Source organism: Pecten maximus, chromosome 16 (assembly GCF_902652985.1).
Source record: "Pecten maximus chromosome 16, xPecMax1.1, whole genome shotgun sequence".
In the NCBI taxonomy this organism is placed as follows: domain Eukaryota; kingdom Metazoa; phylum Mollusca; class Bivalvia; order Pectinida; family Pectinidae; genus Pecten; species Pecten maximus.
This window is the reverse complement of record NC_047030.1, coordinates 23,059,370-23,083,718: the sequence shown is the minus strand read 5'-3', so window position 1 is coordinate 23,083,718 and position 24,349 is coordinate 23,059,370. Positions and strand designations below refer to the sequence as shown.

Genomic DNA, 24,349 nt, shown 5'->3' with positions numbered 1-24,349 from the left:
ATGAAGACAAGCGTCTAAAGGAGTACCAAATTGACGGGAAGCAAGAGAGACACCGCAGACCAGAGTCGTATGAGTACAGGTGTCTACAGACATATTAACAGCCAGGCCCAATAGAGGACGATAGTCAAGAAAGAGATATCAAAAAAGGGTCATATTAGAAAAAGCGTCTAAAGGAATAAAAACTTGGGAGAGTCAAGAGACACTACAATCTAGTCATATTAGGACGAGAATTAAGACAGACAACGAAACCATATGTATGAGGATGGGTGTCTTACGGAAAACGAAACCATGGTCATATGAGGATGGAGTCAAGAGGGACACCAACATCATGGGTCATATGAGGATGGGTGTCTTACGGAAAACGAAACCATGGTCATATGAGGATGGAGTCAAGAGGGACACCAACATCCTGAGTCATATGAGGATGGAGTCAAGAGGGACACCAACATCATGGGTCATATGATGATGGAGTTCAGGGAGACAACGCCATCCAGGGTTATATGAGGATAGATGTCTAAAGAAGTACCAACAGTCATGATACAGTAAAATCCAGCAACGTATAGATATTAATGAAAGATAAATGTGAAATAAGTGTTATATATTGTTATACATAATTCCAATTTATATAATGATTCACTGTGCAATAAGTATAAAATGTTGTTATACACAATTCCATCTACATGTGTATAATGATTCACTGTGAAATATGTATAATATAGTGCCATACATAATTCCAATCAATGTAATGATGTTCTATGAAATAAGTATAAAATATTGTTATATACATAATTCTAATCTACATAATTATCAATTGAGAAATAAGTATGAAATATTGTTATACATATAATTATAATTTAAATCATGAGAAAATGTTGATTTGATATAAAATAATGTTATACATAATTCCAATGAATATCTTAAAGACAGAAAGTATTCATCATTTTATTCTCCAAGAAAATCATCTTGCTTCGTTTTGTTTGGCCGGTTTAATAATGAAATTCATTCAACATACATATAGTAGGATAGCTTATTATGAAGTGACCAGAACTGTGACCAGGTCTAAATACGATACTCAGCAGGATCAATATTATTTGAATGTAAACTGTGAATTGACCATACACGCTATATGATATCCCACTAGAAGACTCGACTGGATTAAGGTTTTTGAAAAGAGAGTACACCTGCGGTCTTACTTAGATCGCCCTTATTTACAACAGATCGAGTTCCACGTTTTAAAGCTATCCCCTATCCACCGTACGGTGTTTAAAAGAAAAGATTATATTGTCATAACATGTCGATACACACGCTATATTTAGTAAATTATTGTCCTTGCTCTATTTCCTTAACGTGACAATTTTTTGCGACAATGGTTCACGGTTAAATTCACCGATGACGCCAATTATCAATTTCGCGATTTCATTTGTGAGTGGTAAAGTAGTGCATCAGTGTTGTGATATTCTAAGCATGGTCAGCTTAACATGATTGTGTCGTGATAATTCCCATTGAATTCTTTTTTTCATAAAGAATATTATAGGCAGTTTTAATTGGTTAACGTCTCAAGGTGATCACACGGAGACTTAACAAACCAAAACACTGCATCTAGAACATATAAAACATATTCTTATATATAAAGATATTCAGAATGTATTTGTTATTATAAAGCTTACCGATCTTTTCTATCAGCTGGAGTTCTGATGTGGAGTATTGATGTTCATCCACCAAAACCTTGACACTACAGGTACACAGTATATAAAAGACAATTTGTTATATGGCCAGTTCAGATGGTGTCTAGGTCATGGGAAGATGATACTGCACTCGGTGGACATAATGCGGTAAGTATCAATTTATCGACAATATATTCTATATAAACCAGTACACTTTGTAACGTAACATTCCACTATTTATTATCACAGAAACGTGTATCAGGCTTAACTTCATTTACGATTGGCACCAAGCTCGTGCTCAGAGATTTGATACTAATTCTCAAACCATGACCAATATATAATACATTCATAGTTAAAACACATGTATATGGACCATCGGTTGAAAATATATATCAAATCCCTATGCGTTCTTGTTATTAATGATAATAAACAAGAGTAAACATTTCACAATAATAGTTATATTCAGTCTACTTTATGAATAAGTTTCATTTGGGAGAATCCACGATATGATGTAGGTAAGAGAGAAGTTGCAATAGACCAATGTATGTAATGTATTTCACTAGGTATGGTGAATCGTTAGAACATATATATTTTTATATATTTTTCTTACTGTAGCAGTAAAAATAGTTTGTTAGTAGTAAATAGCAATTCCTAATTTGAACAACCCCTAGAACTTTGCTCTCAGGGATACTGTAGGCACAAAAAGGTCAAAAGACAGTTAAAACACCTTTAATTATGAATTTGATATTAGAAAAAGAAATCAAATGTAAGATTAGATGTAGAGTTTCATCATACAGCACGAGCCGCGATAGCTCATTCGGACACGTAACCTTGGTTTCCGGTGAAAGTCCGAGGTGAATGCCTCAACGCTCCATACCCATGTCGGTTTGTATTTCGGAGGAAGCTGAGAAACGGACTGTGCTGTCATTTTTGTGTCCTTGGGCAAGACACTTTACCCTAATTGGTTTGGATAGCATGCGATGGGCCTCCTGTATGTTGTTTAGTGAGCTAGTAACCGTCTACTACAAGGAAACCATGCCTCAAAATGACCCTGGCTGTTCACGGGGCGATAAACCAAGTAACAAACAAACAAACAAACAATCATTATATATCTGTTTCATCCTTCAAGTATGCAGTGTACAAATGAAGTGCTTGTTTTATACTTCTAAGTCTTCTGTTCTATTTTAGGATAAAGGTACTTAAGACATATTCAATATGTACCTATGTAACATATTCTTGTTTATGTCCAAACATAGCATACGTAATTGCCCGGTATACATAAGGATAATAAACAGATTCACCTTAAATGCGCGATATTAAAGTAAGAATAAAGAAATTGTATTGTAGAATTATTTTCACAGCATTCACGGCATGTTATCCAGTGAATTATCCCATGTAATATTTTTGCATGTCACTAGTGTAATATACCCTTGAGTGATTTAATTGGCTGCGCCAGTCATACAATCGCATTATGCCATTTAAAAGTGAATTATTGTTTGTTGTAGAGTTACCTAAATACTTATCATATATTAGCATTGTTTAGATTTGAGTTTCAACCATCGCCTCCAACTCTTTAGGCGTTTAGACTCTCAAACGAGTCCTAGAAGGACGAAATAGGTATATGGTGAGGTTTAAGTCTCTTTAGCTCTACTGTATCTAACTCTGAAAGGTGCTGATAAATTGTGTGTCTTTTGTAATCTTTCCGGACCAGGTTAGTGTAAGCTGTCAAGGAATGTCCAAAATGGTGCGAGTGTCTTGACAATAGGTCTGAATTGCATGTCAGATCCTGTCTGACCAGTTGACCGATACATATATCAGTAACACCTATCTCATGAATAACAGGTGATCACAATGTACACAACAAAACCAGCATAATATTAAATCATTTATTTAAATATTTATTCTATCGTAAATATATGTCTACACTTACAATACCGTAAAGCTTGGGCGTGCGTCCGTAGGATTGTTTTATGTTGCTCAATATCTACAGTACTTGAGATCTGTTAAAAAAAAAAAAATTCCTTAATGACACAATGTGCGTCCGACCTCCACTATATTAGAAGATTATTATAAGAGTATAGGATATTACTCACTTTCTCACTTTTCCCTACCTTTGTGTGCTTTTTTATTATAAAATTCAAAAACACATTACACGTAATGGCTATTTGAGCGATTTTCACAGAGACGATTTTAACAAACATTTATTTTCTCCCTGACGATTGAGATAATGTTATAATCAATCACGTTATATTCTTGAATCCGTACCTGAAATTGTTGAAACATACTAAAAATGCATCCATATATCCATTTGTAATAACTTATCACATACTAGTACGCTATATTAAAATGGTATCTCGTTATTGGAGTGTTCTATCAGTCGTTATCATGGTGAGAAACAAGGTGTGAAATATCATCTTGCGAATGATTGATGTATATCAAATGTAACGCACCAAACATGCATATGTGTAGATAAATTACTTTTCTTTAAGGAATTACCAAAGATGAGAGAGAAACGGTTTAACAATGCTTAAAAGTATTTATACATCAGGTCAATAAAGATTTGGTTTACTATACATATACAAACTATATCCAATTTTATAGTGTTCTTAACAAAAAGCCGATACATTTTACTATATGTTTACAATAGTAAGCTCTCGATAGTTGATATATATTTCCTAGAATGTGACAAATTTGCTCAAATATATATATAAAAAAAATCCTTAGCAAAGCATATACAGTATTTTAAATTTCATTAAGGTTTGAATTTGTCAATGTTACCGTATAACAATTAATGCTGGGTTCCCGCCATAAACATATACATACTCTTTAGTGGCTTATTGCTAAGACCTTCATAAAGTTATAAAATAATTACCTTATGTTCAGTTATGGTCAAATATTTAACAATAAAGTAGGTTTTGTAAAGGATTAGGATAAATATACGTTTGTAATGGTTAGCTTTAACTTTAACAGTTGCTGATCCATATCTTAAAAAGCTTATAGTTTTGTCGTCTACGGAAAATACCGACGATTCCCGATTGGTCCCGATTGTTGCGTGTTCCTTCCTATAGCATAATTATTATATCGATAAGATTCTCGTTACGATGTAGTTGACTCGACTTTATTTCTCTTCAGTAACAAATGTATTACGTACTGGGTATTAGTGGCATTGCTGACCGGAAGTCTGGCGGTGGAAATGGTCGTAAAAAACCCCTGGCCTGTAGGTAACCACTTTCGAGTTGAGGCGAAATGTGCGCTGACGATAACGGAATATCTGACATCCTTCTATGTCTATATCTCCTTTGATCGACCAACCAGTAATCTTGTGGTGAGTGTTTGATTATTTCTTTAAGTACAAGACTTGCGTATCTACCACCTCCTAAAATCTAACAACGTGTGCTGTTTTACTACTTTATCAGAATGCTCGTAATTACCCAGTTATATAATATATGTACCTATTGTTCTTCAATCCTAATTTTGAATAATTTAATTAAATTCAAATAAATATTTAAAAGGGAACTCTCAACGAATGAGAAATGTCTATAGAATAGCGAAAAAAATCTTTGTATATCTACATTTAACGGACATAATGACCAAAGTTAAAATGGTTTGAAGGTGAGGTACAAAGTTAATACAATTTTACTATGCAGGTTTACATAGCCAATGAGATAGATAAGGAACCAAGTGGATTATGGTACCATGTGAAGACAAAATACCCCTACGATTCGCACCAGTCTCCACTGGACATGGTATTTCAATTCGACATCAGCACTAACGAAAAACCAAGCGGGGTCTGTTCGGAAGTGAATGGTAATAGGATTGATGTTAACCCAACAGGACATACAACAACGGCAGCACCGACGGCTCCACCAACGGTAGCAACGACGGCGGCACCAACAGCGGCACCAACAGCGGCACCAACGGCACCACCAACGGCTGCACCAACGGCGGCACCAACGGCGTCACCAACGGCGGTACCAACTGCGGCACCTACCCCGGCACGGACGGCACCACCAACGGCGGCACCAACGGCGTCACCAACGGCGGCACCAACGGCACCACCAACGGCACCACCAACGGCTGCACCAACGGCGGCACCAACGGCACCACCAACGGCACCACCAACGGCGGCACCTACCCCGGCACCGACGGCACCACCGGGCGCAACAGCAGGTATGTGGATAAGAGGTTTATTTTTTTTCCAAAGTTTCTTTTCGACTATGAATGTTTGCACGTTTGAGGCGAAACTGATGCATGATTTAAGGATTTTCTAGCAAATGCTTTCTTCAAATGTGTCTTAAATTTTTACTTTGCACGGTATCAAATGGTAGCGAATTTGGTATATCCTCATCGAAAGCGAAAAATGAAAACCCTTTACAGGGATTAGATTTTATTGTTTACATGTTTTCCGGGACGCGTCAGCAATGCGAAGGGCCTAACATGTTAAAAAGTGTTGCCTAGACAGGCCAAAAGAAATGTCTAGCAGATGTTGAGGTGCAATAGCCCTATGATTTCATGAATTTTATAATTTATTTTCAATTCTGATTTCAAAACACAATACTCTAAATAAATTCAATGTTACTGTATTTAGTTCTGATGTAACAAAACAAATCACTTCAAGGTATAATCTCAAAAGTGAATAGACTGGCGTTTAACTAAGCGAGGTAGATAAATGGCCACTTAAGCATGAGGTAAACTGACGTGTTCAATATACGGTAATCAGATCCGCAGGCTGTTTCGGCTAAATTTTAATGTGATTAATATGTGTCAGGGCATCCCAATAATGATTTACTTGATACCTCAATGATGCGGTTATGGTCAGCTGAGTTTCTTGTCCTCTTGTGTTGAACGTTTGGCTGAATTTTCTCCAGTCTCTTCAATATACTAGGCGTCCAATTTTGTATTCACATTTATTTTTGTGAGTATTTTCGGATGAACAATGGTATTTCAAAGCGTCTAGTGACGTTTTATGGCTGTTGTAGTGACATTAACGATGCACATTTATATTTATAATCATCTTGCTGGCTTTAGATAACCGCTTTATATACAGAATGGCTTTATATTTCATGGTATTTTCTCTTATCCTATATGATATTTTTCTGGATGGTATTGATATTTTAGTTTTTTGATTAGCGAATTTTTTGATTGCATGTTTCCACACATTGAGTCGTGTTCACTTCAGATTTAGTAAAAGGTATGTCACATTTGCTTCAGAAGATGTCGAGGGATATGTCATTTCCAGATGACCTTTGTCTTATTTACAATATATCACCCAATATATCAGTAATATATCGTTTCCACAATCTTACCGGACATTGTAAACGGGAAGTGGGTGAAGCTTCCACCTTAATATGTCCCATGAATACATTGACCAATAGGGATACATTCTAATGCTAATAGCTATGTCAATCAAGCGACCGAATCCTCTCCCTTACGCTAAGAGGTGACTATTTGGGTAAACCCGTACACATTCTTTTCAGTGCCGCCACCGTACGACTATGGAGAACTATTACGTCTGTCTATCCTGTTCTACGCTGCCCAAAGATCAGGCGACCTACCAGACGACAACCCGATATCGTACAGGAAAGATTCGGCCCTGACGGACCAGGGTGAAAACGGAAGAGACCTGGTTGGTGGTTTTTACGACGGTAACTATCACCAGCGTCCGGGGTGGCGTATCTGTAAAATCAAATACTCTAAAGTGATTTATATTTATAGAACAGTTGCGTGGAAGGACATAAAAGTTCACATCGAATTTAGATATTAGAATGTGAACTCGACAAATACTATGTAATATTAGATCAGATGGAGGAAGCCTAAAATTATAAAGCCAAGCCCACAACACTTTCACGATTCCACGTTGCTGGGCATATTTCTATTGTTAATAGAACAAATGGTTCTTAAAAAAGTTAACATCACGAAGGCTTTTATTAGTTATGGCTAAATATAATTCATCATATATCATTCGCAACTGATTATGTGTAATGTCATCCTTCTATTTTGGTATTAGTTTAAGCTAATCTCACAATCGTGGAAAGAATCTATGCTATTTGATCTGTTTGTTGAAAAGTTATACTATTCAGAATGCACTACTATTTTAGAAGCATGACACTTTATATTAACCGTGTTTGTACTGACACGCGAGTTATTTCATTTCAAAACAGCCGGTGATTATGTCAAATTCAACTTTCCAATGGCGTCGTCAGTTACATTGCTTGCGTGGGGGCTGGTCACGTGGCCCGACGCGTATGCCTCGGCGGGACAACTCGATTCAATGTACGATTGCATTAAATGGCCTCTGGATTACTTCTTGAAATGCTGGGACGAAGAAAACAATGCTTACTACACACAGGTACTAAATCCTGTTTGTATATGGACCTTTTTCTGTATAAAACAATAGAGATAGCACGGACGAATGTTCACACTTCGAGGCAGTGAAATCCTTTGCCAATAAATAAATATTACACCGCTGACATAGAACATCACAGTTACATAATATATCCCAAAACAATGTTATGAAATGTTGTTCATGTATTGTCGATAATCCCTTCGGCTGGTCGGAAGCTACAGGCACTTTTAAAGAAGCAAAAAAAAAAATAAAGTTTTGTTCACAACAATAATAGTAATGTAAATCTACTAAATTATTTGCTTATGATTCTGAAATTATATCTGTATGATTACTGCATTAGTTATACTGTAGCTACGTTAAAATTTGATCATGAACGTGGTTAGTGATTGACACATATCAATGTAACTCGTCCCTGGTGAACTTTATTGAACTTTAACATGGCACAAGCATTATTTTCACACATCAGACTCTATATATAAATAATTGCTTCAATGGAATTCAAATAAAATTATCACAAGTATCAGTTTCGTTTCACGACCCACCGATGATTTCTATGCCATCGCCCTATTTCTTCACATACATATGCACTTTTATTTTTAAACCAACCCGAAAAGAATTCTTTCAATATCGTTATATACCTGTCTGAATTACGGGATTGTCAACATCAACAAATGCAATCTTATTTAATTGAACTTAAAAAAAAAAAATTATCCAAAATTTTTCTTGGATATACCCGTCTCAGTATAAAGAACGTTTCATCAACATTGTGCGCCATTTTATCATAGGTCGGTAACGGAGCAGCGGATCACGCCTACTGGGGACAGCCGGAAAACATGACAATGGCCAGGCCCGCACTGAAATTGACCACAAGCAAACCCGGAAGTGACGTAGCCGGAGAGACTGCCGCTGCAATGGCAGCTGGTGCCATTGCATTCAAAGTTAAAGGTACCTGATAGCTATGATATTTTTCTATTACGAAGTATCTCATATGTATTGTTTTATAGGTACTGCTAAATGGAATATGTTATTGCATTGGAATCTAGCAGTATTGTAATTTTATGTATTATTCTGTCATTAGGTTGTCTCAGTGATATCATAAGAAATATGATAAATAAGAATTCTTTTAAAGCCAAAGGATCTATGATAGATACTCACAAAATATTGTTTGTTTTAATTCATATAACTGCATAGTGTGTAATGAACAACATTCTTTTACCTTGAATATTGGCGAGAAATTCGATTTTTATGTTTGAAAGCGGTAGGTAATTTTATCAGTACGATAATAATGAGTTGGCAGAAAATGACGTCAATATTTGCTTTATTACGAAGATGATAGTTAAAACAAGACAATGTCAGGTATTCTTTAAATTCACTAAGTCACCTTGATCGTATATTCACCCAGAATATATTTGTCACATGGATATCATAGATTCTATGACTTTTAAAAAACCCTTTGTTTAAATGAAATACCAATTTTACTTTTTTGTATATTCACAGATCCAACGTATTCGAACACATTATTGGACAAAGCCAAGACTTTGTATACATTTGCCAAACTGTATACAGGGAAATATTCCGATTCGTTTCCAGAAATAAGAGAGTTTTATGGGTACGGTATCTGCGATTCATATGATCTGATAAAAGTTACACATGCGCAGATTTAACGTTTGAATGTGAATGTTAATTTTGTCTATGAAATACATAAATTGTTCATATATAGTCATAAAAATCATATTCTGGTCATAACTTATATTGAAATCCACCATTTTGATTAGCAATCTGAAGAACATTATAATTTCAGTGGTTTTAGGAAAAAATCGACCGATATAAGGTGACTCTGAGTGCCAAAAAATAAATAAAAATTAAATGAATAAAAATAAAAAAAATAAGGTGACTAAGTGCTGAACATGTTTTTAAATATATGTACACGTTTTGTTACCATGAGATACAAATAATTTCAATCAAGGTCAAATTCGAAAGAAGAGATGCCAGAATAGATATATATCAATAAATTGAAACAAAGAAAACCCAGTTTTAACTATGTTGGTATCCGAAACATCTAAACTGTACATATATATTATCAGAATATAATCAGTATAATAAGAGCTTGGCTTTATTTATGTTCTGTAACATTGTTTTTTATTGACATATGGTATAAAGGGGAGACTACTCTGTAAGGTTTATTGTTATGCTGTCAGATCCAGTGGATATATAGACGAGCTAGCCCTAGCTGCTGCCTGGCTGTACAAGGCGACACAGAATACAAATTACTTACTGGACGCTCAGCTGTACTACTCGTCACTGTCCGGCACGCCATGGGCTCTTTCCTGGGACTCCAAGACCCCGGCTGTACAGGTAACGAAAGGCTAACCTAGCTATATCTGACTCCAATAAATCCTATATCGTTCTCAGATTCAACTTCGGTGTATGATCTGTAAATGAAAAGATTCTGACTGGCATATATATTTTTGAACTTTTCGTTGGAATAATACTGATTTATTACTAGACAGTTAAATTTTACATACAGATGTTGATATATATTTTTATTTATTTTAGGTTCTTCTTTATGAATTCACAAAAGAACAACAATACCGATCTGATCTTTTAAATTTCTTGGAATCTTGGCAACCAGGGAAAGGTCTTCAATACACACCACAAGGGCTAGCATGGAGGGACCAATGGGGTTCTCTAAGATACGCAGGTATGTTGTAATCTTCTTATCCTGTATTTCATATGTAACAATATTGTTAATTATCATTGAAGGTTCATTTGCATACATCAGTTATTACAATTATCATATAGCAAAGAGTTCTGACTATCATCCGCCCCTGACGGTATATTTATGCTATATTAAGTATATTAAGATAGATTGATAGAATTGTTCAGAATATATGAAGTTAGACAGGTTCAGGTGCTTGTTGATATGCTAAGTGATTCCGTTGTTGTACATTCTAGTTCTCATTTTGGGGATGTGGCTAACCTATATTTGTCCTAGAATTGGCGTACGTCATCAATTGAGTAGAAGACGCTTACTCTCTCGGACCACCTGGTTTTCTCTCTCTTTATACTCTTTAAAGATTTGGATTTGGAATTTTGGTTTCGTTATCATGTCAGTATTCTTTGAATTTAGCAAGTACGTAATATTTTGAGATACAATAGATATTACCATTACTGTAACCATACAGTAACAATTTATATTTTTTGATAAAAAAATCTTTATCTACTAAGCCAACACAGCTCTTGTTGCGCTGAAAGCGGTCGAGCAAGGACTTGACGAAAAGTACCGGACATGGGCAGAATCTCAAATACACTACATGATTGGAGATAATTACAATGAGTTTAGCTACGTCATAGGGTTTGGTTACGACTTTCCTCGGAACCCACACCATGCAAGCAGGTAATAATATACTACGTATAATGTTTATAACGATTGAAAATAAACATACAAATGGTTTCAGGAAAAAACACATTCCCATTTAATATGAAAAATAAAGTATACACTATTTACCTCAGTTATTGCTAAATTAAGCAAAAATATGGGTGGTCGGTGGCTCACTTGCCTTTCACTCAGGCGACTGGGCTTCCATTCTCCGATGGACGTTGAAAGGTATGGGGTCACCTGACCGACAGGCGACCACGTGGGTTTTTCCGGGTACTCCGGTTTCCTCCAACAGTAAGCCTCCTAGCACGCTTCCATCCGGGCAAACAAGAGTGAATAATATATGTTTTTCGCAACTGTTATAAAATAAATACAGTTTATATTTACAATTATGAATGAAGTAAAGTATAGTTTGTAATATAGTTAAGATTCAAGGGTAAATGGGGAAAAAAATCACTTTTCTTAACAGGTTCAAAAGATATTCGTACACTATAGCGAGTAACATTGTATCACTTTTATATGAAGTACGGAATGCATAAACATGTATTAAAGTTATTTCCAGAAACAAGGCAGAAATCATTTTTTGGGTGATTATAAAACGGCACATTCCATTGCTCCTTTGTAGCTCATGTCCGGAATCAACACTGCCTTGTGGCTGGGGTTTCTACAATGACGTGAGTAAACCCAATCATCACGTCTTACTTGGTGCCCTGGTGGGAGGTCCTGGAAACAACGATGATTACGAGGACAGGAGAACTGATTATGTTAAAAATGAAGTCACCTGTGACTACAATGCCGGATTCCAGTCAGCTGTAGCAGGTTAATATATTAAACATATACATTAAAAACCTTCGTGAAAATAGGACAGCTATTAATTCAGCGTTGTTTGCTTAAAGCATTGCTTTGATGATATACAAGTATCTTCATATTGATAAATTTTACTCCCAATGCTTCTTTTAATAAAAATATTCATTTTATTTTAAAGTAAAGAATTGTTTTAAAGCATATTTTCATTAAACGAGTGTGATATTCAAGAAACAAAATAAACTCGAGAAACATCAAATAAATTCGTCTCATTCACAAATACTCACCCTCCTTGTAAGAACACTATACATTAAGGCATCCGTGCGTTACGCTTTCCATAAAGTTATTTTTTTATTGTGTATGTCAAAATCGATCACCCATGGATAGCTAAATATATATAATCCAGGTCACAATATATTCTAGGCTATCTTTGAAATCTGTTTTCTTCTCAAAGTACTTCTTTACTTGCATTCTATATGTGCAAATAAAGAATTTACCGAATTCTCTCATGTTTTGATCTCTTTGCTAACGATAAATTGTGAAGTTAATCCCGTGGCATTATGAATGTAAAATTGACCAGTGTTGGTTATGTGGGGATATCCTTACAATTTTCTAAAAAAAAAAACAACACCCATCAGCCTTGTGCCTTTTTGTCGTTAAAATCAAATCGATCTTTCGAATAGCTTTCAATTTTTTTAAGATTGCAAGAAATGCGTTGATATTTAAGAGCACGGCACTTTAGAATTCATGATAAAGATTCAAGCCTTACTTTCTGCTGAATGCTAATATATTATTATTGTAGCTTAATTAAATGTCCTGTCACTCATCTGTAGTCGTCAGAGAAAACGTACATAACTAAAAGTTAATTTACGTTATAATTATACTTGAAACCTACAACAGTAACCGCAATAATGAAGTAAACAATATTTGTTTGTTGTTTGAAGGTCTCTATCATTTCCATCTTCTGGCAAATCCAGCACCAACAGGACAGACAACAAGGGCGACAACTACTACAACGACTACTACTTTAGCGACAACTACATCGTCGACTACTACACCGCAACCACTAGCCACAGGCGGTGTAGTGGATTCCATGGCTGTTAAGAGTTCCTCATGCCTATTTGTGTGGATTTCATGTTTGTTTGTGCTATGTACTTATAGGGCAATCGAAAATGCTTCCTAATAGTATAGTAGTTTGTAATTGCAGCAAAGATGTATGCCAAGTTAAATATGTCGTATATAAACATCTTAATTAAGCATTAACTTGTTTTCAATTGGCAGTTATGGACTGATAATGACAACTGGAGAAAGGCAAATTTAATGAAGCGTTTCATGTTGAATATTCCTTTGTCCTATCTGCGTTATCATCCCATAACTGCCAATTGAAAGCAGTCACATATACCACTTGCTATTTAAAAAAAATCACTACAATTAATTTAATTATATTTCTCTTCTGTGGTAATAATCATCAATGAAGCTTTTGTTTCAATTTGGTAATCTTGAAAATAGATAGTTGGTTGTAAAACAAACTGGTATATTATCCCGGAAGTGAAAACACTTATGCAAATGTACCAATTTTATCTGTTATTCCAACAGTGAAAGCCTTTATGTAATATATCCGCCATGTGCATTATTCTACTGCGAGATCAACTTGATTGAGTTGTAATTTGATATATTTATGATTAAAAAATCATACAAGACAAGGCCATGGCCCTTCCAAGGATCACGACGCCATCTCCTAGATTGACGATGATATGACACAGTCAGGAAACAATGAACCAATTGTCAAGAAAACTGACATGAGTAATATTTGCACCACCATTTTCTTTACTGGTAAAATAATGATGATGTCTTTCCATGCCAATTTTTGGAAAAAATAATGAAATAAATAATTAAAAAAAAAATGAATAAAAAACAAAACGATTATTATGTTTTCTTCTTCTTCTGTTTATCCTATAAGGGGGAACAATCTCCTGTATATATCTCAACACGTTGTTCTGTCGTTTTCCTAGTTCCACAGCCCAAATGCATCCTGACTACATTTACTATGTGTCAGAGCTCACAGAGGGATAACTCTTACATGTTGCACTCAAACGTACATGTAGGTCTGACGTTCGATTGGAAATGTTATTCTCGGAAAGTGCCCCATGTCTCATCAAGTTGTCAGAGACAATTATATCATTGTATTTCACTCTATAATAGTTTTGTACAACTTATCTTCGTAGTACACATGTAAATCTATTTCTATCACATAATCGGCGTTTCATCCAGTGGATTTATCCGTGTAATATTTTTTCGTATTTCAATAGTGTAATATACTCACGGATATTTCTATTGGCTGTACCAGTCAGAAATCAACCGTGACTTCATTATATAGACAATGCCACGACGTCATGAACACGGTGCCCGAGTGGTTAAGGTTTCCCGACATTTTGTCACTAGCCCTCCACCTCTGGGTCGCGAGTTCGAATCCCATGTGGGGGAAATTGCCTGGTTTTTCTCCGGGTACTACGGCTTTCCTCCACCTTTAAAATCTGGCACGTTCTTAAATGACCCTGGCTGTTAATAGGACTAACTAAACGTAATGGATTCTTAATGGCACAACAAAATGGCTGTCTTCGCTTGATTCTGAAAAAAATGAAAACTCATTTAAGAACCTATGTTTATCAAATGCTACTAAAATCCATAATACTATTGATAACTATTAGCATAACAATGCATGTAAATATCATCCTAAAACAACACCAACTTGATTTGTGGGATATGAAAATGGTCGCTCAAGTGCCCAAACCAAGAAAACAATTAGTGGTAGAGTGCAGACGGCCCTATATTTTGCGACTTATATACATATAAATCATACACACATATATATAATACGTATGAATTATATAACATATATGTGTACAAACATATACGCTTAATTTTATTTTGATGTTGAAGTAAGAAAATAATAATGAACATTGGCGATATTCAACAAGCATATCTGAAAGCAGTGACTAAGCAACATATATTCAGTGTGACTATAAAAAAACCCAGGAATAACGGCAATATGAAATATAAAAAAAACATAAGAGTGCATGTATTTCACGGAAATTGCATGATTTATGAAACGGGGAAATAGAGAAATCATGTCATAGTCCTTGTTTATATATATATTAAACATTTTCTGAGCACAAGTACAAATCTATGTAATGACTTTCGTGCGCTTATTTCGAAACAGAGGTATTAATATCCGCTGGATAATTGGGTTTGGCTCCCAAACTCCTTTATTATTGATAAAGTCGAACTTCATTATCTCGAAGTCAATGGAGGGGCATTAAAACCTTCGATATAGCCCGAGTGTTCCAGGTAATCGAGTATACTTTACATAGAATTATACCATCGGAAGTGAATGTTTACTTCGAGTTAAGCATGGTCTTCGAGTTATCAGAGCTCGAGATAAAGATATCTGATGGAATCAATTAAATACGGACTGAATGGAGCAAATACTTCCATAGAATAGCATTGTATAAACTCGTTAGTTTGGTAGTTTAAGCAAACAATGCTTGAGTTTAAATTACAATTTCAGAAAACATTAATTTCCCGTAAATTAAAACAGATTATTTTTAAAATAAAACAACATTTTTATGTGTATAACAATAAAAAGGACAAATTTCATTTCAATGATATTATATGTATAATTAATCTTTTTGTTTCTTAATGTGCATACTAAGCAAAATATCACAGAATTTTGCTGTGTAAATAAATGTTGGAAGATTGTTTATGAGGCAATGACATCCATGGAAATTACAAGCCATAAAGAAAGGAAACTGCCACAACGCATACAAACGACACTTTACAAATACATTTATCATAAACATAATTGCAAACTGTGCGATGTTTTCGTGTACCATCTTATTGCTATACTGCTGGGTAATAGTCGCTTCCAGGATATTCACGCTTAGGTTATGTATCAAAATATCTGGTATTGATAGATAATTGGATACATTCGATATTGTTACACTTATGGTTAATTTTAAATGCCGATCTTCTTTTAAATCACAGTTGATTTATCTAGAAGGGCGAAACAGTTGGATGAATCATTTTACAGGTAATGAATTATTATTTTCAAGTGGTGTCCACACTTGTGTGTCCTTTTACAGAGCCTTTCTAGCAACACATTATAAATTGCAGGTAGACTTCATAAGCGGAACACAAATACGTTAATTGTGTAGATTTTAATTCCCTGTTTGCCCTTCTGAATTCCCAGCCGTTGGAGATCTAGCATCACAGAAGAGTCTAAAAAGGGCGAAATTGCTGTGTTGTTAAAATTCATGATTCACCGCATATTGCATCTAGACTCACATGCAAAAGTGCTTTTTTTGTGTTTTTTTGTTTGTTTTTTGGTGGTTTTTTGGTGGTTTGTTTTGGTGTTGGTTTTTTTTTTGGTGTTTTGTTTTTAAACAATTGTGTAAACGGATATTTAGGAAAAATTTCTGACTGTTCAGTACCTTTTTAAAACCCTTCATATGGTTTTTCTTTCAAAGTAGTGCCAACATCCAGATATTTAACTATGATCACTTCGGTCAACCATATTGGTGAAAATACCACCAACCTATATAAAATTGTGCAGTTTAAGTATTGCCAACAAAGACGCACGATGCAAGCAATATTTACCTAGAAGTAAACCAGGAAAAGACATTCCCCTACTTAAAAATACTACACATATATTTCACAGTATTGATATGCATGAAAAGTCAGACATAGCTACATAACATCTGTTAGTAGTGAATTTCGTAAGTGCAACCATTTACGACGCAATCAGGAAACCTTTAAATCAATGTTGCTCGATCAATATGTATACAGAATTTCTACAAAACGAATATCGCGATTGATTTCTATGATAAACAGAGTAAATATGATTTGGTTTTATGTATAAAAAAACTGCCTTACTAAATCCTAACATGCCTAGCATATCGTTTCATTACCTTTTATAAACGAATATGACGTCATAGTAATCTCTTTTAGGCTGTTTATCAAAATAAATATATTACTCCCTCGATTTATTTCAATTATGTCAATATCTAGGAGAGTAATCATTCGAAATGACTGGTGCAGCCAACGAAAACACTTAACGGTACATTACACAAGGTGATTTACCTGGATAACAGACCATTTAGAATAGAAACCTGTTTCAAATTTGTCAATAAAAATAGGTTGATTATACTCTATCTTACACAATTATAGGTGTTATTCAATTCCCAAGGCTGTTGAATGACATTCAGTTTATACCGCACGTGTTATAAACTCTTAATGTGTTTTGATTGGTTGACACGGTGACCTTTGACCGGAACTATTTTTTTAATCACGTGGTGCAATGCGTTTTGATCGGCTAAAGCTTGAAGGCGGCTTCAGAACGTCCCGGAAATGATAATGCACAAGAAGCAGTTCGCAGTTGTATTTCGTTTGTCATATTTGAAAAACAAATATAGATTTCTATCAATTTATGGCCTTAAAAAGATTGAAATGCTCATCAGTTGTTAGGATTTGTAATAAATTGTAATATTTCCACACATTTTCGAAATTGTCAGATTTGCATATAAATAAGCGGCATTTCACTTTAGACCATTTCCTTACACTCCAGCTGTCACTGTAAAAAGATGTCATATTGACACATTTAACAATCTATCCTCAAAATAACTAATGTGGTAGAAACAGGTCACACAAATTTATTGTTGTTGTATATGGTTAAAACTTGAGTTTTTTTAAGTTTTGAAAAATAACTTACTCCAGTGAAAGAAATACCATATGCAACGCCTACTCATTGTGTAACCTCTTTATAAATATAGTCAAGAGAAAATTAAAATGTAATTTTTCATCTACAAATGTCTGTCTTTATAATGAATATTGGAATGCTATTAGCGTGAAAAACATTTAAGAGAATGTAAAATTGCACTGAAACGGTATGCATTAAACACACATTGCTCGTATGACAATTTTATACCCCTCGTTTATGGTCCATAATGCAGTAAATTGTGGCAGTTCCGCATTATTTACATTGATGTTAAGGTACGTGTATTTCCACATTGTAGTATAATATGTATATGCCTGGTACTCTTTAGGACATACATCCATTTCTATCATCATGTGTTGTAAATCTGTGATGAGTCTTAGTTCTATTTGTATGGTTTTACCTACCACAAACAAATTATAATATGTCCAAATTACCTTTAGTGACAACAAATCACCAGAAAGTTTCGTAAGAGCACTCCATCAATCATATGAATGTTACCTGTTAATTTGACTACTATGACAATGCTATTATTGACAAAAAACATGTTGTCGTTAACAATAGGTACAGTTATTATAAGTGTTTCGTTCATAATTAATTTTAATTAACATCACTGACTTATAGTAGCGTGGCACTGATGTAAGTTATTAATTACACCTATTATAATTAATCATTAAAGGGATATAAAGTGTCGTCTCGCATGTTAGACGTTATTGTTACTTAAGCTCTCGTGGTGACCAAGCTCGCAGAATGGCGTCAGTCCTACCGGTCTTTGTGTCCGCTCTGCTGATGCTGGTTTTAATCTCCACCATAGAAGGTAAACTCATATTGCATAATATCATATATATACAATTATCATGTTGTATCATATTATTTTTCTATACGCTTTTTTCATTATGTTTGTAAAAAAAATGTCTCAGCATGCAATAAGCTTTGCTACATAATATTTCATGTTAGATTATATTGGTTTCATTAGGGATAAAAATGAATAAATAAATAATGGAACCTATATTTCGAGGTTAGTAAAATGGTTAATAAAAACGTTTAGTTATACGTAAATGCCGAAAAATAGATTGAAATCCAGAAGGGCAAATCAAAATTTAAATAAATATTAAAATGGGTCGATACTTACCCAATAATTGTATAAATCTGTACATTTTGGATATCGGATGACATTATAATTTAAAAAAAGAGAGAAGATTTTCCAGATTTTGAGTAAATTAATGTGCTTATTTGCAGAGTATATAACTTACTTATAGCAATAATGCTCATAACAGTTTAAATGGAAACAAACTGAACACGTATAACTGCATTATCTTGGTCTTTTTATAATTTCAAATTAACAGCTTGATAAAACGAAATTATTTTTCCCATACAAAAATCTGTTTATATTTTCACCGAAATTCAAGAAAATTCTGAAACATCTATTTATTTTACAATGAGTTATTTCATCACTGATAAAGATAATTGTAATACAACACAGAACCATTGCTGGGCTTACAAATGTCCTACATAGTTTCCGTGTGCTACTCGAGTTGACAAATTATACCGCCTGTCGACATGTCTTGTTAATGCTGTCCTAATGAGTGAGACACATCAAAACTTGTGTTACCCATCAGGAATTAGCATCTCAGCAATGTCCTAAGGAATTTGAATTTCATCATTACCGACGGTTCAGCGAAAATTCATATCAGAATAAAAAATATATTCCATCTACATGTATTATGAAGTATGCTTCCATATTTCTTACTTATATCATTTTACCGAAAGCTAAACTTGTATCTCATTATAGATTTTGATATCTAGATATATGATATATATTTCCGTCTGTATATCGCCAATGATAATTAATTAGATACACAAACGTAAGATGGTCCGTCGGTAATGATAAAGTATCAGCATCATTAAGTTTCAATTAAAACATTCGATCAAGTGAAAACAAAAAGAAATTTTCAAATCAAAACGGCTATCGGCTTTTAAAAACATTTAGTTTGATATCAATATTTTGAATGAAACCATATATTGATATAATGAGCATTAGATGAAACCATTACACAAAACAATTCCTATTTAATTCACTTTTAAAAAATATTACTTTAACCATATTGCTATGATAGAAGTTAAAATACCAACAGAGGTGATACTTTGGAATTGTCAGACTCCTGAAATAGCTTTCTTATGTATCGATTTACATCGAGATACAAAAGAGCTCCAAAATGTGATATCTTTTCGTTCACAAGAACGAATTGCTTACAATCTTCCATTAATAAAATTCCATTATCATTTCTATACATTGTATGAAATTACTATTGTTCATTTAAATTCAATTTAAAACGAAACCATAATTCTACATTTCAAAATAGTTTAATAAAGCGAGAGCATAATATGAACATAGCAAAGATTTGTATGGACCCTTGACAGATCAAAAGGCGAATAAGACCATGCGTTCTAAAATCGTAAGCGTTTTTGGTTTCATCGACGACAGCCGCCATGGAAGTCTAAGTCTTAGGGAAGAAACAAAGTAAACTTTAAGCTTAAGTCTCGTTCAAATTGCCAACTATTCTAATGAGCATATCGAACTTGATAAGGTAACATTAACTTCTCAACGGGCTGTTAATATTGGCAAAAGTTTGAAATAAATATGTCCGTTAATTCGTTGATGCTTCAAAATTCTCTGAATTATTGTCAAGAAATATGTAACAATTTGTAAATTAATGTTATGTAAGGAAACAATGGCGTGACAAGGACATTTACATTTTGTATGTATATTATATATACATTGTATAACAAATTACCTAGAAGCGAAGGACAAGATATGAACCAATTAATTACGTAATACATATTTATAGTTGTCTTTAATCCCTGACGTCAGCATGTTCCAGTAATAAAGACTGCCCAAAAGTCTCCTTGTAGTCATATTTTCCAGACTCGGAGATAATCAAGGCAGGTTCCTTGTATATTGACCCTATGGGATCGTTTTTTTACATAACACTAGTCACAAATATTGCAAATAAGAAAAAAAATCATTCCATATTAAAACATTTTCCTGTGATAAGCATTGATCGAAACAATAATAAGAGCATTTTCGCTTTACTTGTTCGTTGAGAAATGTACTCCCTTAAATTCTAAATGTTCCCGAACAATGGGATCGTGTTTAACATAACATAAGTCAAACTATTAAAGTTCAGAAAAGAAAAAAAAACAAAAACAAAAAACAAAATTCAAAGTGTTCCCGAACTGAAATAAACTGCATACAGGATATGCCCAGAGTATACAGACACTGCATAATTCAAAAAAAGTATTAATTTGTTATTTTGATACGTTATCCAGACAGCTCATTTTTATGCAGATAACCGCGATATTGACAATGGTATGGTTTTATACAGATCAAGTGGCTTTTTTTGTTACAAAGTAATTGAATAATGCAAATATATCGCGTGCATTATATCCGGGTTTAACCACACGCTTATCAACGATTTAATGAAATAATCAGCTGGTAATTTCCTCGTAATAAATTTGAGAGTGACTAGATGACCTATAGCTGTCGCAATCGGTATAGATATTTCGTATTTAAATTTCTAACAATGTTGGTCATTTAGTTAATTATTCCATGCTATTAATGTCTCATTGATATTTAAATCTCATGCAAGTGTACTTATAACAGGCTTTTTCTGTTGTCCAATTACATTTGTATAAATGACCTTTGCAATATTGTCTCAAATAACACAACATACTGAATGTGCTGTAATAATATACATAAAACATACCGCCCATATTGTTCTTAATCAAAGGCCATTCACAGTTTTCATAATAACGGCATATGATATGAAGATAAAATACCAACGTAACCTGATAGTGTAAAAGCTATTATCAATTATTTGTTCATTTTGTAAGAGCTTCTTCCTTTTTCTTTATCATCATTCACTGTTTCTTGATGACAGCCTAAGATCGCAAAATGTAAATACATTGAAAGTAAACAGTATACAGAAAATTGAATTCTGTTACGCAATTCCCTCGAAAACTTCATAATTTCCCCTTTAATATCTTCGGTAAAAGCTAACAATTCAACCTCCTTAAAAGCCAAACTTTTACAGTAACAATTTGTCTTTTACAGGAGCCCCTTATTACCAGGGATGTGACTGCTTTTCTGATGAAAATGGTTGTCCATCGAAATGGATAGAAGAAGCCGACCGAGGTACATGTGACTCGGATGAGAAAAGATGCTGCCCTCCGCTAAGAATCTTCTTCTTTCCCTTCCCTGAATTCTTTCCCACTTCTATGTATCCGACGACAGAACCGAACAGTCTTGAATACAAATGGGGGAAGTGATACTTTAACAGTAAGTGCTATAAAAATAAGACGTTCCCTGTATTAATTTGTAGTAATTATGTTTACAATCTGTACAAAATAAGAATGCCTCCCAGTATAACATAATACGCAATTAGACCACCTGAGGACATACAATTGGTAAATTGTCGTAAATAGGTATACTTACCTTCGTTTTCATGTAGTTAACATTAAACGAGTGGAAATTTGATTTGATACGGTGTCTGTCAATCTAATTAAAATTAGACTACTGCAATACAAGAGAGTATTGCAGTGTATCGCAGAGTATCGTAGAGGAATGGAAATAGCAAGTCTAATTTTAATCAGATTGGGTGGCTGTAAATAAGAATTCTATGCATTCATTAAATATGATAAGGTGTAAACTGTTGATGATTACATCAATTGACAATTGTGAGAAAATAAGCATGTTTATCTTAAAAGCTAAGGATCTGAGCTATATTCTCACAAAAAAACCCCCCAAAAAAAACCAAAACAAAAACGGTATGTTAAATTCACTGCCGAGTTAAACGAAAGAAAGAAACCATTATATGCAATCCTGCAACGACGAATTAATTTCATTGCCAATATTAGAAGATTTTCTTGAAGGATTGTATAAATGACATAAATTACCTTTTGTTGATTAATGAATACAGTCTATATGCCGAATATTGGAGTTATCAACTGCCATTAAGCTTTTAGACTACACTACATTGCTTACATTACACGTCTAGAGAAATATGCTATTTTATAGTACTACACACTAAAATCATGCTAGCGTTTTATTTTCATAAAAAAGGGAAAGAAAAGAAAATGATACAATACTGGGATAAATTCTTCAAAATGTTTCGTGAATCTTATAAATAGCGACAAATATTTTCGCAAAACGCACAAGATATTTGTAACTCAATTCAGCAAAATAATATGAACCAAAAAGCATATAGATATTAGAACATGTTAAGGAACAATTTTGAGATATAATCATATACAACGTTTGACGTGATATAAAAAGAGATCAAGTATTCAATTTGAATTTAAACAAATTCAACGTCGATAACAAAATAAAAAAGGCATTGGAAAAAGTTATAAAAATTATCTCCGCATTCTCCCAATATACCTTTACATATAAAAGACTAGTAATATAATGAAAATATGCATATTTCTACAGAAAAAGAAAACAAAATCTTCAGCTTGATTTAATGAAAGATTGCACATAATTAAAGATATTTTAGTACTTTGTTATTTTCTATATTATTCATTTATCGAAATGAAATGAAATGTCGCATTATCTTAATTAAAATACCTTCTGTTGATTGTATGTTTTAACAGATACCAGGCTCGAAGCTGACGGAATTTAATGGGATGATTCTTGGCTGGGGTCTACTTTTGCTTCAACCAATTTGGAGGCAGATGATATGAGCTCAGTCCAGCATGACTGTAAATCATTTAACAGTGCATTCAGGATGTGTGTCATTACGTTATACAATAACTGATATTATCTGTTAAAACATTTATATTAAATAAAGGTATTATGACGGCTACCCGATTATCTTTTTGCTTTGTAACACCTTGTGGTATTCGGCTTGATCTTTCACCGGTACTTAATTCGTTTAGATTGACAGAGTTGTACCGATAAATGCCATATAGGAACGAATAAAGAGCAACATATGGCTATCATATTTAGTTTGAATAGTGATATTTTCACACAAATTTGAAACTTGTGACAAAGATGCTTGATACATTGGACTGAAAATTGCTAATTATTGATAAATCAGACTTGACCCTGGTAAACAATGTTTTATCATTTTATCTTTCTGTGTGTATCTGAAAGGCTAAAAAACACACACGGATGCTTGTATCTGTACATGTGTTCGTCTGGACAGACATTGATGATTTACGATAACGCACCCAAACAAGGAAATAGAAATGAATATAGATAAATAAATCAGATTGAAGAAATAAGTCGGAAAGAAAATCCGGTCGATGCCGAAGGTAACGGGTATCATACGGAGGATAAAGTATACATTAATTTGCGATGAATATGATACATTATCGTTGATAAT

At 34.0% G+C, this 24,349-nt stretch overlaps 1 protein-coding gene and 1 long non-coding RNA gene across 2 annotated transcripts; both read left to right on the top strand.

The window, feature by feature from the left end:
• The first annotated feature begins 1,169 nt into the window (after positions 1–1,169).
• Positions 1,170–14,111, top strand: LOC117344704 (endoglucanase A-like). The gene is made up of 13 exons (XM_033907533.1): positions 1,170–1,422; positions 1,684–1,832; positions 4,797–4,989; positions 5,312–5,834; positions 7,142–7,309; positions 7,826–8,013; positions 8,796–8,955; positions 9,508–9,619; positions 10,209–10,365; positions 10,567–10,711; positions 11,239–11,407; positions 12,015–12,208; positions 13,138–14,111. Exons 2-13 carry the CDS (start codon positions 1,708–1,710, stop codon positions 13,374–13,376), a joined length of 2,373 nt encoding a protein of 790 aa, XP_033763424.1. The 5' UTR covers positions 1,170–1,422; positions 1,684–1,707; the 3' UTR covers positions 13,377–14,111.
• A 4,538-nt stretch (positions 14,112–18,649) lies between these two features.
• On the top strand, positions 18,650–23,827 carry LOC117314785. Its single transcript, XR_004529604.1, has 3 exons — positions 18,650–18,780; positions 22,078–22,302; positions 23,616–23,827. It is a non-coding gene; the product is annotated as an uncharacterized LOC117314785 (long non-coding RNA).
• The last annotated feature ends 522 nt before the right edge of the window (positions 23,828–24,349 follow it).

Excerpts from the sequence above, each read along its gene's own strand:
- LOC117344704 (XM_033907533.1), top strand. The coding sequence starts at position 1,708 with ATGTTCATCCACCAAAACCTTGACACTACAGGTACACAGTATATAAAA. Across the intron at positions 4,990-5,311 it reads GACCAACCAGTAATCTTGTG|GTTTACATAGCCAATGAGAT; the intron begins GTGAGTGTTTGA and ends TTTACTATGCAG. Across the intron at positions 9,620-10,208 it reads GAAATAAGAGAGTTTTATGG|ATCCAGTGGATATATAGACG; the intron begins GTACGGTATCTG and ends TTATGCTGTCAG.